Below are 17179 nucleotides of genomic sequence, written 5' to 3' on the forward strand. Positions count from 1 at the left end.
TCCTTAATTCAAAAACACAAAAGCATGCTGTACTCCAGTATCCCAGCACTTGAGGGGGGAGGGAGGAGGCAGAGGACCAAAACTTCTAGGCTACCTCGAATGTTGGAAGCCATCCTGGGCCACATGAGACCCCGTCTCAAAATAGACAGTGACAAATAATGCACATGTGTCTAAGTGTAAATAGTTGGAAGGAAACCTATGGCTTAACCTAAAGCTTCACTCTTACAGTACTAAGGAAATACTTAAAGTATTATTCTTTTGCCTTAAGACGTTTGCAGACAGGCAGCCTTTATTAAAATATATGGTTAGAATAGATTCTGGAGTTCAATATGTATGTTTTACTATCTATTTCGTACCAGAGCATGCTGTATTTAACCGAGTGTAGTAGCTTCAGTTCTTATGCCGAAAACCTTAACAGACCAATACATTTGTAAAAGGAGACCATTATGCACCATTTTCTCAGCAGAGACAACTTTCAACTCCACGTACAATTTCCTAGGCACGGAGTCATGAAGAGAGACTGTGCTGTGGTCTGGGAAGGAACACCCCATTTGGCTGTAACGCCCACTCTCACTAGTTTGACTGCCCTGTACAGATCGGTGTTCAGAACACTCTCAGCTCCGCTCACTGTCGGTCCTGTTACTTCTCAGACATTCTGAAAGTTGTGCTGAGACCCAAACCGCAGACGTGCCATCTTAACTCTTACAAATACATCCAGCACGTTATATTCAAAGTGCTGTATGACCATTCCTACCACCTAGAATCTAACCACACCGCCACTGAGCGGACACTCGGTATGCGCTGAGAAATGATTCTGATAAGAGGAAATTAAGACACAGAAAGCATAGTTTTGTGGAAGCTATCTGACAATCAAGTGCTCAGCTAAGAGCAAACATGAGAATAAGTACTGAGCTTAAGGTTTTACTTTAAAAAATCCAACTTTGTCAAAAAGAAAAACCATAGTTTATGGGGAATTGAACAGTAATAGAACAATGGTCCCAGGAAGCTTGTCGGAGTTCCATTATCACATATAATTTGTTACCTGCTTCTGCACTGTCTTCCTGAAATTATCTTTTTCAAAGATGATGCTGTTAGAACCCAGGGTTGAAACAATGTCTCACTGTGTTAGAGGCTGGCCTCAAACTCATGCCGCTCCTGCCACAGAACTCCCAGGGCAGGATTTACAGGTATGAATGAGGACTGGGATCTACTTAAGGGGGCTGGGACAGAAATGCTGGCCTCAGTTTCCCAGCACAAGCAGGTTCAGAGAGATACACTGCGGGCCCAGGGCCCCGCTGCCGCCCTCAGGGAGTCTGCTATGGATCTTACCTGCTTTCCTAGACTTACGTATTTTATGCTCCCCTCACCCCCGCCTGTAGCTTTTTATCTTTTTCATCCCAAGACTTTTAAAATTCTCTTATGAAACAAAGGACAACAGTCATCTTTCTTTGCTGTTCTTGTTTTTTTTCTTTCTTTCTATTTAATAGCTTTAAAAGTTCATGAAGTACCATCCAGTCAGACTGTTTCTGGTAATCTAAGGACACATGTTACTACTCTGAGGAAACAGTGAACACATACACCATCTCATTTCCTGTGGATGTGAGAAGAAAGATTTTCTTATTTGAGTGTGACCAATCTTATCTTCATCTGAGCCCCTGAGAATGTTAAACCAAACTCACGAGGTGGAAAAAGAGATATGGCGTTGGTAACCATGCCTCTGTGTCTAGAGGCAGACAATGTAGCTCCTGAACTGTAAACACTGCAATGACTGAAGGCCATCTGACTTAACCCATACAAGTAATTCAATAATTACTGTTTATGTTAATGGAACAGTCCCCTGAAGCTTACAACCAAAGCGACATTTGCCCATGAGATTTCATCTTAACTCTGGCTTTACTTCATCCCCACTTTACCTCTGCAATCTCTATCTTCTTGGCCAGATCATCAAGGGAGAGCGAGCTCTCCTCAGGAGGCAGATTTTCCTGGAGACTGTAGGATGCTTCTTCAGGAGAGAGGTCTTGGAGGAGGTCAGAGTCGTCGTCCTGGATATCCTCATAGGACAGGGAATCTTCGGCATCCTTTAAGCATCCTTCCAGAAGGCTGTTCAGATAGTCTTCCGTTTCCTTGCTCACTTGCTCTTCCCTATCCTGCCTTTCTTCTGGGGCCATACATACTTCTGGACATGGCGTGCTTACGTCAGAAGCTTTCCTGTTACCACAGAGTGCACTCTGAGGACCAGTCTCTGAGCCAGCCTGACTCTGTGCTGATTTCCCATCACTGGCAGTGACATCAGGCTGCTGTGGCTCATCTATCACACTGCTGTGAAGCTGGTCCCTGGGCGGGGCTTCAAATGTGTCCTGGAGAGGAAGGCAGAGCTCTTTCCGGTGTGTCTGGGAATATTTACCCTCTGAAATGAACCCAGGCGGTGCGATGTTGCAGAGCTGCGGCTCTGCCACTGTCTCACTAGGAGGAGCCACCTTAGGGTCTCTGGCCACATTGGGATCATTGGGATGGTCGTCTGTGGGAGGTGCCTGCACACAGCTGTCCTCACAGGCATTCTCTGCAGCAGATGGCCCTGACCTGCTCCCGGCCGTCTCTGGGGACTGGCTGTGGAGCTCCAGTTTGTCATTGGTGTGGCAAGGCGGCTCCTCCGTGTGCTCCTTCCCTGCAGTTCCTGGAAGGTCCGGGGAAGCTGCCTGCCAGTCCATCTGATGACAGCCGGGGCTGCTCTCCTGGGGCTCCTCCTCATGCCGGCCTTCGCTTGGATCCATGCCTGGACAGGTTTCAGTCTCTGAAGATGGAAAAAAACAAGCCGCTTTTTTGAATTCCAAACAATGCTTTGCATACAAAGGTGTGTGTGTGTATGTGTGTGTGTGTGTGTGTGTGTGTGTGTGTGTGTGTGTAGGGGACACATGAGCACACGTGTAACAAAAAATTATTCTAACCCTTTCCGACAGAAATGCTGTCTGAATTGCAATGTCCTTACATAGAACACACATGCTAATTAGTTAATAAATAGTATTTATGTAGTAAAAATAATGATTATTCAAAAGCAGGTTAAAATAAATGAATGATTCAGATCTCATTATAAATAAAGTTTAAATTCTGAATATTTTTGGTCTTTTATATTTAAATGAACACACTTTTTTTTTTAAATCTACTAAACTAGAAAATTTTTTTAGCTTCGACTTAAGGTATGATATATTGGGTAAGTATTTGGATAACCTTACTGATAATATAAAATGTAAATAGAACGACGTTTATTCAGAATGAGAGAACAAGAGCTTGTTAGATTAGATTTGTAGTTTGAACAAAGCACCTTTAAAAATGGGCTTTCCGAGCACAAGCACCTTCTCAGTACATGGCAGCAAAAGGGGACATAAAAAAATACATCTGACAAGCAGAAACAGGTTTAAATTTCAGCCTTCCAATACTTTTTAAAGAAAACCTCATATGTAAATAAGTAGAAACTGCCTACTGGTCAACAGAGAAGCCTCCTCATCCTGTTAAACATTCCATGAGGGCATATAATTTCCACACACACACATACAAAAAAAAAGTGCAAGAAAAAAATATCATTTTATTCCTTTTAAATTCTATTTTATTGGAACTTCAATTACCGACTGACAACCCAAGCAGGGTCCATTCCAAAGACCAGTCATTTCCCAAGTACTGTCTCAGATGCTGGAGAAGCCGCAACCCGCTGGTAGACTTGGCTCTTATGCAGACGCAGCACCAGAAAAGTTCTGCACGCCTCCTTCCCCGCCACCCCTAACCTCAAGTATCAGAGAGGACTGAGAAGTGGCCATCTCTGGAGAGTCCTCATCCTTTCTCTCTCCCACTCTCAAGGTTTGGCTGCAAGAAAAGAGGTGGGTCTCTGGTCCCCATGGGTTGTGAGTCTTGCCCAAGCTTACTGGCATCTACTGGGCAGGGTAGGAGGCAAGGAACAGAGCAAGAAAGGCCACAGCCAGGTGGAAAATGGGTGAAGTTCAGTCATAAAATCCCAGTCTAAAGGTTCAGGGATGGCCCTCAGAATCCATCTGTAGGATTCAGAGACTAATGAGATGGGGAAGCACATTCTCCATCCTGTTAAACCACAGGCTTGGGGTCGCCACATCAGGGAGACCAGTATGTTTTCCACACTGACATTACAGAAAATATTTAGGTTTTTAAAGAATTTATATTCTATTACTTTTGGTTATCTAAAAGTGGAAATACATGTAAAAATGTGAATTTTCTATTTTTTAAAAGTATATGTACAAAAACCTAAATACAAAACCACTCCAGCCCAGCACTTGAGATCTACCAGTTTCAGTGCCACAGGTAACGGGGCTCTTCTACCCTCTCAGCATACTCTGCAACGAACCTGGCTCTGTGGCTGCTGCTCCTCTCTCCATTGGCTCTTCAGACATTGTTGCCCTCGGAAAGCCTTTCCTCCCTGGTGACCGTTCCACGGGTGCTATCTAAAAAGTTGTTAAAAAGGAAAAGATTGTCATGACTCTTTTGAGAAGTTGTATTAAGTTAGAGAGCTGCAAGTGTGCTGAGAAAGGTTTGCTAGTGCACACACCACAGCGTAAGGTGCTGACATTCCCTGCGAATGCTCCCAGAAGCAAAACCTCTTACCTTAAGCTTGGACAGGAGAGGGCTGTAGAAAAGAAGAGGAACATAGTTTTAAAAGTACAGCATACTTCCAAACAAATGTCACTAAAACGACTATTAAAAAAAAAAAAAAAAAAAAAACAGAGCTCTCTGCATTCTAATATTAGCACAGAACATTCCCAGGGCTGAAATGCTGCCGCCGGCTCCCGTGGTTCAAAGAAGAGCTACAGCATGTGTTGTTCCCTCCAACAGCCTGTTGCTATTGAAAGGCCCCAAACAAGCTACAGGTGCCTTTTACACCCCATTAATGATGTTACAGTTCAGCTTGAAACAGATTATGGCAGAAGAGAGTTACTTTGTGATTACCCAGGGACAGACAAGTAACTCTCAAATGTTCCATTTTAAGGAATGCCACTCTAACAGGCCTGGGTGAAAGGAATCCTAGCTTTATCACTATACTTGGGATCAAGAAGCAGGTCAAACGTCTACACATTGATGAGATGAGCATGAATACTGCCACACAGTCATGAGATAAATGGGCACAACAGCACAGCAGACTGAACCTGCGTGTGATAAAATGGAACCCAGAAACAAGGGTGTACTGAGGAATCTAGAAACAGTAACATTATTTTATGAGCTCCATTTATGTGAAATCACAGGCCATGTAAACTGAGTTACAGACCTGCATAACATTCCTGGGAGAAGGGGGCGTGGACTTGGTACTCAGTGAAGGTGCCTTCTGAGAGGCTAGGATGTTCTGTGTGTTAGATCTTCTTAGGAGTGCTAGTTATGTAGGCTATGACGGGAAAATTTACCAGGCTCACACCCTGAACTGTAAATAATGAGACATAATTTGGGGTACAATGGTCTAAGGATACCGTGCTCATATCATGTTCAAGTACGTATCTCAAACGTGTGCCACACTAAGCAGCTGTGATTTCCTTCAGGAGGGCAGTGGAGGTGTCTGCATCAAGCATATGGAAAGTAAATAAATTACCTTTACTTTAAAGGTGTCTACTGTTCTAAGTACGAAATAAAAATGAAAATATAAAGTAGAAAGCTAACACAGGAACTTGCTAAGAAATAATTCAGAATCCTCAAGACTGCTACAGAGGCTCAAGCTGTGGAGCACAGGACAACCCTCTCCAGAGAGCGGAAAGAGCATCTCCAGCTGAACCTGTAACTGCTCTTCCCAGCCCGGTCTCCAGGACAGGTAGCTCCCCAAGCACATGCTCTCTTTTCTGCAGGAACTAAGCAGCCATTGCTTGGGAGTGTTTCATTATCGATCTGCAGAGCTTTACTTTACTGCCCATTTCTCTGAAGAGAAGGTGACAAAGTTGCCAGTAGAACAGAAAGTCCTTTATCTTTTGTTCTGTGGACTGGGGCTAAGCTCCGAAATGGGCACTGTGTAAACACTATCACACTCCTTCCCCTTCAGAGCCCTGAGCCTTCCTAGGAGGAAGTCGGACAAAGATACGCAGAACAAAAAATAACAAAGCTTAACTATTAGGATAACTTAGTCTTAAAAATCTAGCTCCTTGACACAGATCAAGCAACTAAAAAGTACCTGGTGAATGAACTTTTCCTTCATTTAGGTTAAATACTACATACTGTGCCGTTTAGACCGTTCTTTAAAAGGTTACAACTTTTCTTATGACATACAAACACTGGAAAACAGCCAAAATATCAAAATAAATATATAGATATCTCTACATTTAATAAAACTAAAATAATAATGATAAAAAAACAAGAAAATGTCATAACGTGCAATTTAAATCATTTGACTTCTTGGATCCTTTAATCAGAAAGTATCAAAATTATCAATGTTTCTAGTTAGAAGGATACTCTAAGCCTATGGAAACCAGATGAGGTTAAAACATTGTTTTTTAATTATGCTCAGTTTAATTTCTTAAGTTGCAAATGTCAAGAAAACAAAGAAATTGACCATACAATTCAATGTACTATATATCTTCGATCCACTCCAACTTACTTTAAATAAATTATAACATACTTACTCTTGATGAGTTGTGCAAATTTTAGCAAGCTGTTCAAAATCTTCCCCATTAAATCCCTTCTCTGAATTCCTCAGAGGCGTCACTGTAGGAGGCTGGACAGCTTTCCATTTTGTTTCTAAATTTAAAATATTTGTTAGTCACTGGCTTTTACGAAAGGTATTTAGGCTCCACTGTAATAATTAATATGCAGCTAGCTTCCTGAGCAACCCAAAAGGTAACACAATTAGTGCACAGAGCTATGAAGAGCAGGATACAGACCATTCGCCTTCCCCGTCCTTCCTTCTCTCTCCAGGTGTTGGGGGAACTCAGGGCCTTGCCCTTAGGAGGCAGGCTGACACTAGGCTACACCCCCAGTCTGTGCTTTGCAACAGTAACTTGTATTCTAACAAGCAAAATCAGGTCAATCCCCTAACTTTCTCAGTAGCAATTTGTTACATTACCACTAATTCCAAGTTCCAGGTCAGTCTGTACTTACCCCACTGTTCCTGAATGGCAGAAAGGTTTGCAAGCAATTGCTCATGATACAGTCGTTCAAGCTGAATGAATTTCATTGCTTTCTCATCTGAATAGAAAATCTGAGGAAAATAGAAATGAAGACTCTCTCCACTAAACCCCAGATTTGCCAAGGAATGTCCTGCACAAGACAAGAAATGTGGACCTGACCAAAATGATGGAACGACTCTAAATACTTTTACATTTAAGCACATCTGACTTGAGGTTTCCTTGTTTAAAAGTAAGCATATTGGGCTGGAGAGATAGCTCAGCGGTTAAGAGCACCGACTGCTCTTCCAGAGGTCTTGAGTTCAATTCCCAGCAACCACATGGTGGCTCACAACCATCTGTAATGAGCTTGATGCCCTCTTCTGGTGTGTCTGACAGCTACAGTTCACTCATATATAATAAATAAACAAATCTTTAAGCACATCTTATCATATGTATACATGTAACAACGACGCAGAGGGGCTTGGGTTTCACACTGTCTGCATACAGAAATGAAAGGTTTTACTTAAGGACTGCACTTCTAGCAAACATTAAGCCATCTGATTGGAAAGAGGGCCTACAGGAAATCTTGGAGTCTGTGTGTTTTTTTTAATTTCTCTCCTTAGATGATTTTCTGGCAAGTGTTTCTCTCTGGTTCTGTGTCCTTTTACTTACTTTTAATTGGATACTTTTCTCCTGTGAGTCAAAGTTATCACATGCTAAATAATGGAAACATGACATGACATGGGTCTTTGATATAAAAAATTAATTCACCACAGTGACTTTCCTAATTATCACCTAGTTCCAGCTTGTCGTTGTTGATCTTTCTAGGACCTTTTGACTTTCCATCTGTACCACACAAACATCTTAGGAGGTCATGAAATATTGTCCAACTGCCCAGCTTCCTTTGGGCAATGTTCTAAATGCTGACCCAGAAAAAAGAGAGGACGGGAAAGTTTAGCTTGTGTTCTTCCCACAAGCACTAAGAGGCTCAGTCCTCTCTTTCCTTTATCACCTAAACAATCCTTGGGACTATAAGGTGGGCCCAGAAGAGGCAGCACAAGTCCTCTGCTCTCTCTGCCCAGGACTGAATGCTTCCTACTAGAAAACATTATTTTGTTGGTTACTAGTGAAGACCTAATCTTTCCTTTGCAGCAACATACACCTGTGCGTCATAAAACATTTCTATAAGTGAGGAACCATTAAGACATAAATTTAAATTACCTAATGATGCAGTTGGATTTTAACATGATATTCTCCAAACAACAAAACCACCTAATGACGTCTCTCTCTGCACATGGCCCTGCCATGCGCGGCTCAGGAGCATGCTCACAGTGTGCAGCCAGAGGGGTTCTGTCTGCTGCCGGCTAGCATACTCCACTCTGTGAGTGATTGTGATGGCTTAAGAGCAAGAGAACCTAACAGATTTTTCAAGTTTTCCTTCCCAGCAGCATGTGTTTTCCCCATCCTCTTGAACATAAATATTTAATGTTGGTGAACTTAGGGCTTCTTTATGAAAAGCCATATTTAGATGGCTCCAGGGGGTTTTCTGGAGTGACCTGTTTCTTACACTTAACTCTTTGTGGTGGTTACAAGGGGCACATTCAACTGCCAAAACCTGCTGAAACCATTTGGTCTGCATATCTTGATGCACGGACCTCAATTTAAAAAAAAAAAAAAGATGGTTCTTCTAAGCAGTCCATGAATTTCTGTCTGTGATTAAGAAAGGATACAGTCTTCTTCTTGGAAATAGGTCTCAGCTACCTGTCAAGGCAGAAGAAGAAAGGAGTGTTTGAGCAAAAGGACAAACTTGGGGACAGCAAGATCTTGCAAGGCTTTGACAGGCGACTAACAACGATTCCCCACATCCATGAGGTCAGGAGAGCTCTGCAGGAGGGGACACAGCCTCAGGTCTCAGTCAAGTGAAGCTAGCACCATGTTCTTTTAAGTCCCAACAAGTTTCACTTAGTCCCTTAAGTTTAAAAAGAACGAACGCTTAGGGACGGGGTGATGGCTATAGGCTTACCTTTGTATAGTAGGGGTCAACAGGCTAAAAGATTATTATTATTAATTAAAAGTTGGGGTCAGGGAGATGGCTCAGTAGGGAAAGATTCGAGATGTGCTGCCTCAGCTGACAACTTGAGTTCAATCATGTGATCCACATGGTGGAAGGAAGAACTCCTTTCGCTAAGTTATTCTCTTACTTCCACATGAGCACCATGGAAAACACACACACACACACACACACACACACACACACACACACACACACACAACAGAATGTCATATCACATGAGACCTTAACACTATTCCATTTCTAGTTTAAAAACTACCAGCTCTAAACCTCATGGGACACTGGTTTTGGTGTGTATTTATGTTTGAGACTATGTCTCTTGTAGCCCAGGGTGGCCTTCAATGCCATATGCAGCTGAGAATGACGTAACTTTTACTCCTACCTTTCAAATGGTGGGGTTGTAAGCAGAAGCATAAGGTATGACTATTCTCTGATATTTTTGTTTATTGATTTATTTTTAGTGTGTTTGTGTGTACATGCATGTGCATACACTAGAGTTTGAAATGAGGTGTTGTCTATAATTTTTTACCTTTATTATCGGTATTATTTTTGAGACTGGGTCTTACTATGTAGCCCAGGCTGGCCTCAACCTAACAGAGGTCCACCTGCCTCTGCTTCCTAAGTGCTGGGATTAAAAGGTGTGACCATGCCTGGCCGTGCACCTTCTTTTTTGACTCAAGGTGTTCCATAGAACCTGGAGCTCACCGGTTGGCTACACTGAGTGGCCATTTAGCTCTGGGGATGTGTGTGGGATCCTGGTCACCAGCACTGCTGCCTTATTTGTTTGTTTGCTTGCTTGCACAGATGCTGGAAATCTGCCTGGTCACTACCACACCTGCTTTGTTGCTTGCTCACATGGAGGCTGGGGATCCAGATTCAAGTTCTCACGCTTGCAGAACAGACACTGTCCCATCTGAGCCATCACTTCAGTCCTGGTCCTAAAATATCAATTTGGTTTTTAATCATGGGCATGATTGTGTATGTGTGTTCATGTGAGTGCAGGTGCCTGCAGAAGCCAGGGGCGTCAGATTCCTTGGAACTGCAGTTACAGACAGCCATGATCCACCTGGTGTAGGTGCTGGGAACTGAACTCAGGTTCTCTGGAAGAGCATTACAGCTCTTAACTGCTCAGCCATTTTTCCAGCCCCGTGCCTGTTTATTTTTGGCGCAAGATCTCTTGTAGCGCAGGCTTGCCTGGAATTCACTATGTAGCCAAGGATGACTCAACTGATGATCTATTTGCTTCTGCTTTCTGAGTTGCTAAGTATAGGCCTGGTGTTGTACTGCTATTTTTAAAAAGACTAGGCTAGCTGATACAGGGCTTGCCCAGCGTACTCCAGGTTCTGAATCCAATCCCTAGAACCACAAACACAGCTTGGGCATGTACATAACTCAGTAGCAGTGGGCTGGTTGTGTGTGTGTGTGTGTGTGTGTGTATGTTTGTATGTGTGTCTGAGTAACAATGCAGTGGGCTTGTCTAGTGTGTGTGTAACAACAACAACACGGGAGACAGACCCAGGGTAAGTGAACCCTTAATAGTTGAACATGCGAAGTGCCACAAATCCACAGAACTAGAGAGAGTCCAGTCTCAGGAGCTGATTCCAGAAAAGGCTTCTTACTCATCAGTTTCAGAAAAATGCAGGCAAGCACTTTAATCCCAGCTACTGAGGACAAGGCAAAACAGTAGCTTGAGCTCAGGAGTTCAGGGCCAGCCAGGACAGAACAAGCCTGGTCACAGACAGATACAATAAATTAATTAGTTAATTAATTAAGAATTTCTTTGATTTAAAAAGCCTCTGAACTTCTGAAAAGTGCATTTCTGACCCTCAGTCTCACACTTGCTTGCTTCCCTACGCTCACTCGCCTGGCCTTGCAATCGGCTATGCACTGTGGTACTTAACCAGAAGTTCATTAATCCAGCAGTATGCCATCCAAACGCAAGGATGTTCAAAAGTGAGTACAATATCATTTTATACTTTAATGATTATTTAATTCCATATATACAACTTTGTCAGTCTTTCCTGGGTTACTAGTGACCTTGAAACACTAGGGACAGGTCACCTCTGTTCTCTGCAGGGAAGCTGTGCATATTGAAGCCCTCCCTCTGCCTCGGAGTGCTGTGTGGAGTTAAGGCCAGTCCTCATGCCCTGTATGTCCTGTGGCTAACATACTAGCAGATGAAAAGTGAAATGCAGTAATTCTTCGTTGCCCCACTGAATAACCTCTTTACATAATTTCATTTGGTGCTGTCGTTAAGTACTTGTGTTCCTGTAAGAGTTCGAAATGGTCTTTCCCCTAATAAGCAGCAACCTTTGCCGTGTTTCTGTGGGGGAGTAACCCGGATTTGAGAAATGGGATGGCCCTGATGCTGACACTGGAGAAATGCCACAAATGCTTAAATATCCATTCATGCTGTGTTCAACAACTGTATGGCCGGGAGGGAGCTGGTGCTAGAGCCCCGGCCTGACAGTTCAAGGCCCCAGGAAACAGAATGCTGCATGCTGAGGTGACTCTCTCAGTGCTATGTGCCCTGTGATGCCACAGGACAACCAACCGGTTTGTAGGCGTTCTCACCACGGTTTATACTGAACTTTTAGTTGAGAAGCAGAATTTTTAAGAAAGCAGATGATTCTCATATTCTGGATGTCTACATATATATTTTATTTTTATATTTGGGAAAATAAACTTAGATTTTTTTAGGGCCTTTATAAGATAGTGTTTATGACTAGACCAGTAAGCTAAATTATTGATAAAGTTTAGCATAACTGGTAATACTTAAAATATTCCACATAACTATTTTTTTATATTACACTATACTGCTTTTCTATTCATTATTTTATGTTTGTATGGGTATGTGTGTGTGAGGGGAGATGAGTGTGATGTGATGTGTGTGTGTGTGTGTGTGTGTGTGTGTCTGTGTGTCTGTGACATGTGGCAGTGAGAGGACAACTTGTCAGTTTCCTCTTCCACGGAGAGTTCCAGGGACAGGCTCAGGACAGCAGGCTTGATGACAAGCACCTTTGCCAACTGAGCCATCCCAGCAGAGCTTACACTCTCAGGACAGTTTCTCCTGATTCCTCTAGGTGTCTAGTTTAGGTACTTCATTTGTAGATCACTATCTGCTTCCCAGGGACCTGCCTTTACAAAGAACAAAAAAGTAGTTGTTAAACTTATACCCAGCAGTTAAAAAAGGAACTACGTTGGCCAGATCTCCCAGAAGAAGCAGTATAGAGACAAATTTGAACTTATATACTGATACCTTATGTATCAATTTAAGTTAAAAACAAAAAACAATTTTATACAAGTTATGAAAATGATTAAATACCTTGCTGTAAATTTTTAGTATAGAGCTGGATTCTATATTTAGTTTACTTTGCAATTTTTGAAAGAAATAAGTTGCTTTAAAGAGTCTGTCTTTTATCAAATCATTCTACCATATTACAGATATAATAACATGAATTATAGGAAACTGCCAATCCTCGACCATATTTAATGCCCACCAATTTAGAAAGTCACATAATGGTGCTACCAGAGGCATGTTGGGAAACCTTTCAGAGCTGGTTCTTGGGCGTTGGGGACCCTTGCTGTCATGTCTGGGGTGGAACTACCAACATCTGGGGTGTCCCTCAGCATAATCATACTGAGCTAGAAGAGGCTGGTTCCAGTGTACCATGGCTTATGCCTAATAAACTGCTAGAAGCCTCTGTCTACAGACATGGAGAGGAAACTAAACTGTGCTGCGCTGAATTCTTCTCTTGGACATGAAAATAAAATGCCTGCCCCTTTAAAACCGCCTTGCCTTTTATATATATGTCCCACTGTGCACAGTTCTGTGCCCGGTTAGTTGCTAACTGTTCCCACTTAAGTGTTCATGGGTTTCATTCCTATTATCTAATCCGATGGGTGGGGCTGCAGAAATGTCAATTTTAGTCAGTCTTTATGTTTCTGTGGCAGTTGTTATTTGAATCAGGGCTTTTACCCTATACCCCAACCCGACCTTTAACTCACTATGTAGACCAGGCTGGCTTCAACCTTGCAGCAATCCTCCTGGATCAGCCTCTCCAGTGTTGGGATTACAGCCATGCATTGCCTCATCTGTGAGTTCTGGACCCATGAGGGTAACAAAGCCCACACATGAAAAGTAAATGCACTTCTAGGTAAAAGGGAAACATCAAGAACAGAAATGCAGAATGTTTACCCTGTAAGAAACTCCTCCACATCCAGGACAATGAGGAGAGCCTCACTGCCCCATCTAAACCTGAAAAGCAGCCCAGCAGAACAGATGGCTCGTGGGCTTTATAGGTTAATGACTTGACTGCATTATTTTCATCTTAAAAATGGTCAGAGCCACCTACATCTACAAGGAACAAAGATATGCCTTCTACTGCAACTTCCTTATGGTGTATCACTATGCACTGGGCTGGAGCTAAACTTTGAGACATTGTCTCATGCTGTATGTAGCTCAGGTTGGCCTAGAACTCACTATGCAGCCCAGGCTGACCTTGAACTGCCAGAGATGCTCCTGTCTCCGCATATGACAACTCCCTCCCCCATCAGTTAATCATTTTGTAACTCTGCTTTGGGGGGGGGGTACTTAGTATCCATCAGATGAATGAATGAATCCCTTGGAAGATGGGGATGGGCTGAAACGGAGCCATCCAATGCTTCCCTCCCCTCTCTGCAGTCCTTAGGGTTCCTATAGTCAAACTTAGGGAGTGAAATCAACCAAATGAAAATCACTGGCTTCCTCCACAGTCTGAGGGGTTGGCAGGAAAGACTCTGAGTTTCTCTTGGTCACCTCATGGCAGCCCCTCTTTGATAAGATGCCTGGATTTCTCCAGAAGGCCCAGATCCCCTGTAGGGATAGAGATTTCTTTTACTTAACAGGACCTCTCTCAACATCTCCACTCTGAAAGTCCCTAGAGCAATTCTATTTCCTTCTGATCATTATCACTAGGAGATGATTATCACTAGTATAACCTAGGGATGTGGGAGGCCAGTGCTTTTCCTCCTTGGGAGGGGTGAGGTGTGAGGGAGGAGCGTTTTCCTCATGTTCAGACCTTGGGAACACTCAGAACTAAGTTTGTCCTGTACTGATTAAGGGTAGTCTTCCCAGAGCTTTCTAGAGCAGCAGGGAGCTTTCAGGGCATGCCTATAAGAAAAACCATAGCCTCTCTATTTTTCAGTAGAAGCAAGCAACTAAAAAAAAATTAACCTTTATTTTATTTTTGAAGTTCTGTCTGTCAATATTGTAGACATGTTTGCTGTTTAACTTTTTTTTTTTTTTTTTTTTTGAGACGGCTGTCCTTGCCACCTTCCAAGTATTGGTGGTGCACACCCAGCTTGTATGTGCTATTCCTCAATAAAGGATGAATTGCTAATTTCTTTGCTGGTGGCTGTCCCAACCTTACAAACATATATCCAATTCTCTCACACTGTCACCTATCCCATGTTACTATACGAAGATGGTGGGTTAATATCTTGTTCACCTTGTTATAAGCCAATCCACACAGTACACTATTTTCTTTGTCTGAAAAGAATTTTGTTTTCCTTGGAGTTGCTAGGGCCCACCTCAACCCAATTCCCCCACGCTGGGGACTGGACCTGTTCAGCTTACGCTCTTCCCAGAAACTATATTCTCAATATAGTTATGTTCACTAATAAAAACAAAACTAGATGTCCTTGTACCTCCCTTTAATCTCAGTACACATGAACAAGCAAATCTCTGTGAGTTTGAGGCCAGCCCAGCCTACATAGCAAAGGAATAGTCTTAGCTTATCTGGAGGGACAGAGCTCCTGGAAAACACTGAGAAAGACTGGTGGGAATCCAGGATTGACAGACAACAGACACAGATTACACAGAGCATTGCAGACCATGGTAAAGGTTTTGGCTTTTCCTAGGAATGAGAAGAGATGCCACTAGAAGGCCTTGAGCAGTCAAGGGATGTGATCTACCATTTTTAGCCAAGCCACAGTGACTGCCAGGTAGAAGGGGAGAAGTTGAAATCATACAAGAGTAAATGCGGGGGGGGGGGGGGGGGGGATGGTCTGTGCAGTGAGGAGGTTCGGATGGGATTTCAGTAAGCGGCACATACTTGTTTCCCCCAGAGGAAGGGCCAGTGGGATGGTTCTGCAGGTCCAAGTGTTTGCTGAGCAAGGCTGACAGCCTGAGTTTGCTCCTTGGAACCCTAGTAGGGGTGAGGTTGTTCCCAGGGTTGTCCTCTGACCTCCATATGTATGTGGTGGCATGCACTTTACATCCCACCATACACATACATACCATAATAAAAGAAATTTAGAATTTTAAGTGGAAAAAGTGTGTGTACATGTACAGATCACTGAGAATAAGCATTAACAATTTGTGGATTTACGTGAAAGGCAAAAGCTCAGCATCCTCTGCAGCTACTCACTGTGGACTTCCCAAGCAGCCTCAAAACCAGGGACAGCGAGGACAGCGCTCACTGACAGTGTGTAGTATTCATAAGGCTTTTGCTGTGTATCACTCACTGCAGTACATGTTTATGTTCATTAAATGACCTCTACCAACTTTACAATGATAAAGAAGCCAAGAGCCACAAGCTCTGCAAAGTGCCTGGGCAGGTCAGAGGGCTAGGACTGGTGTTTCTGGGAAATGGGGCGAAGTGTTACTGCGAAGTCCACACATGATCATTAGGCCCAGTCAAGACTCTTACTGTCTTCCTGACGAAAATGGACCTTTTCCCCCTCCTGATTTGCTTCTGCCCTGGGATCAACTGGTATAGAAAAAAAAAAAAAAGGCCTTTGTAATTCTAAGGCAACCATGGCTTAAGGATAGATTTGCATGTCTTGTTAATTTCTATCTTTAGCTTAAATATCCCTTTCCCAAAATCTCATTGAACTTCCCAGAAGTTCAAGTCATACGAAAATCAATGGCCAAACACTTTTACCCTTGCTTTGCCAACAACTGTCACTTTGTCAAATTGGCTTTCTCTTTGTGCTGCCTCCCCAGCATCCTTTCTCCCTCAGTGATATACTTCGAGAGCTTCAGGCCTCACTTCAAGTGTCTCTAGTCCTTGTACTTCTATCACTGGGGAACAAGGCTGTGCTCCTCTATATGACTCCACCCCGCATCAACAACGGTGCTTGGGTTCAAGTCCCAGCATACACAGAATGCTCACAAAGGACTTTAACCCCAGCTTTGGGGGCTCCAACACCATTTTTTGTTCTCTAAGGGTGTACACTCTCTCTCTCTCTCTCTCTCTCTCTTAAAAACAAAACCTTTTTAAAATTATGCTTTAGTTCAATGCTATTTAAATGCAATATCCATCAACAGGAAATTCTGGTACTGATGTTGAGGAACTCGATGGGAGAGAGGGGCAACCTCCCCTGTGGACAGATGGTAATGAGGAGGATGTAAACTCATCCCACTGTGTGAATGCAGCAAAGGGTGAAAGCCTTGGTGTGGGGGTAAGGACAGCAAGTCAGTAATGTTTTAGAGGACAAGCAGCAAGCCACAAGTCTTCAAGAGTCACACAGTAGGTGACATAAATTTGCAAATTTATACACCTTAGTGCCTTAGTACAAAAGGTATTATACTTAAAAAAAAATTACTACTGTTTAACTCCAAAGGTTGAAATAAAAAAATGAGATTTAAAAAAATTAAGGGGGCTGGAGAAATGGTTCAGTTAAGAGCACTGACTGCTCTTCCAGAGGTCCTGAGTTCAATTCCCAGCAACCACATGGTGGCTCACAACCATCTGTAATGAGATCTGATGTATTTTTCTCAGGTGTCTAAGGACAGCTACAGTGTATTCACACACATGAAATAAATAAATCTAAAAAAAAAATAAGGACTAGAGGCGTAGCTCGTTTAGCAGAGTACAGGCTCAGTCTTGGACCTGATCCCTAGACTCACATAAACTGGGTATGCTGGCTCATGCCTATAATCACATCATTGGGGGAGGAGGCAGGAGGATCAGAAACTGAAGGCATCCTGAGCTACAGAGACAGGATACATGAAACCCCCATCTCA

At 43.0% G+C, this 17179-nt stretch overlaps 1 protein-coding gene across 1 annotated transcript in view; it reads right to left on the reverse strand.

Moving 5' to 3' along the window:
• The window catches only part of CNST (consortin, connexin sorting protein), a 77171-nt gene that overhangs the window by 12384 nt on the left and 47608 nt on the right, over positions 1-17179 (reverse strand). The window contains exons 4-9 of the mRNA XM_080936267.1: positions 8828-8858; positions 7090-7176; positions 6615-6729; positions 4624-4645; positions 4367-4463; positions 1914-2791 (exon numbers count right to left, since the gene is read on the reverse strand). Coding sequence (XP_080792393.1) covers positions 1914-2791; positions 4367-4463; positions 4624-4645; positions 6615-6729; positions 7090-7176; positions 8828-8858 — 1230 coding nt within the window. The remainder of the gene's footprint in view (positions 1-1913; positions 2792-4366; positions 4464-4623; positions 4646-6614; positions 6730-7089; positions 7177-8827; positions 8859-17179) is intronic.

This window comes from Micromys minutus (genome assembly GCF_963924665.1).
Source record: "Micromys minutus genome assembly, chromosome: 1".
In the NCBI taxonomy this organism is placed as follows: Eukaryota; Metazoa; Chordata; class Mammalia; order Rodentia; family Muridae; genus Micromys; species Micromys minutus.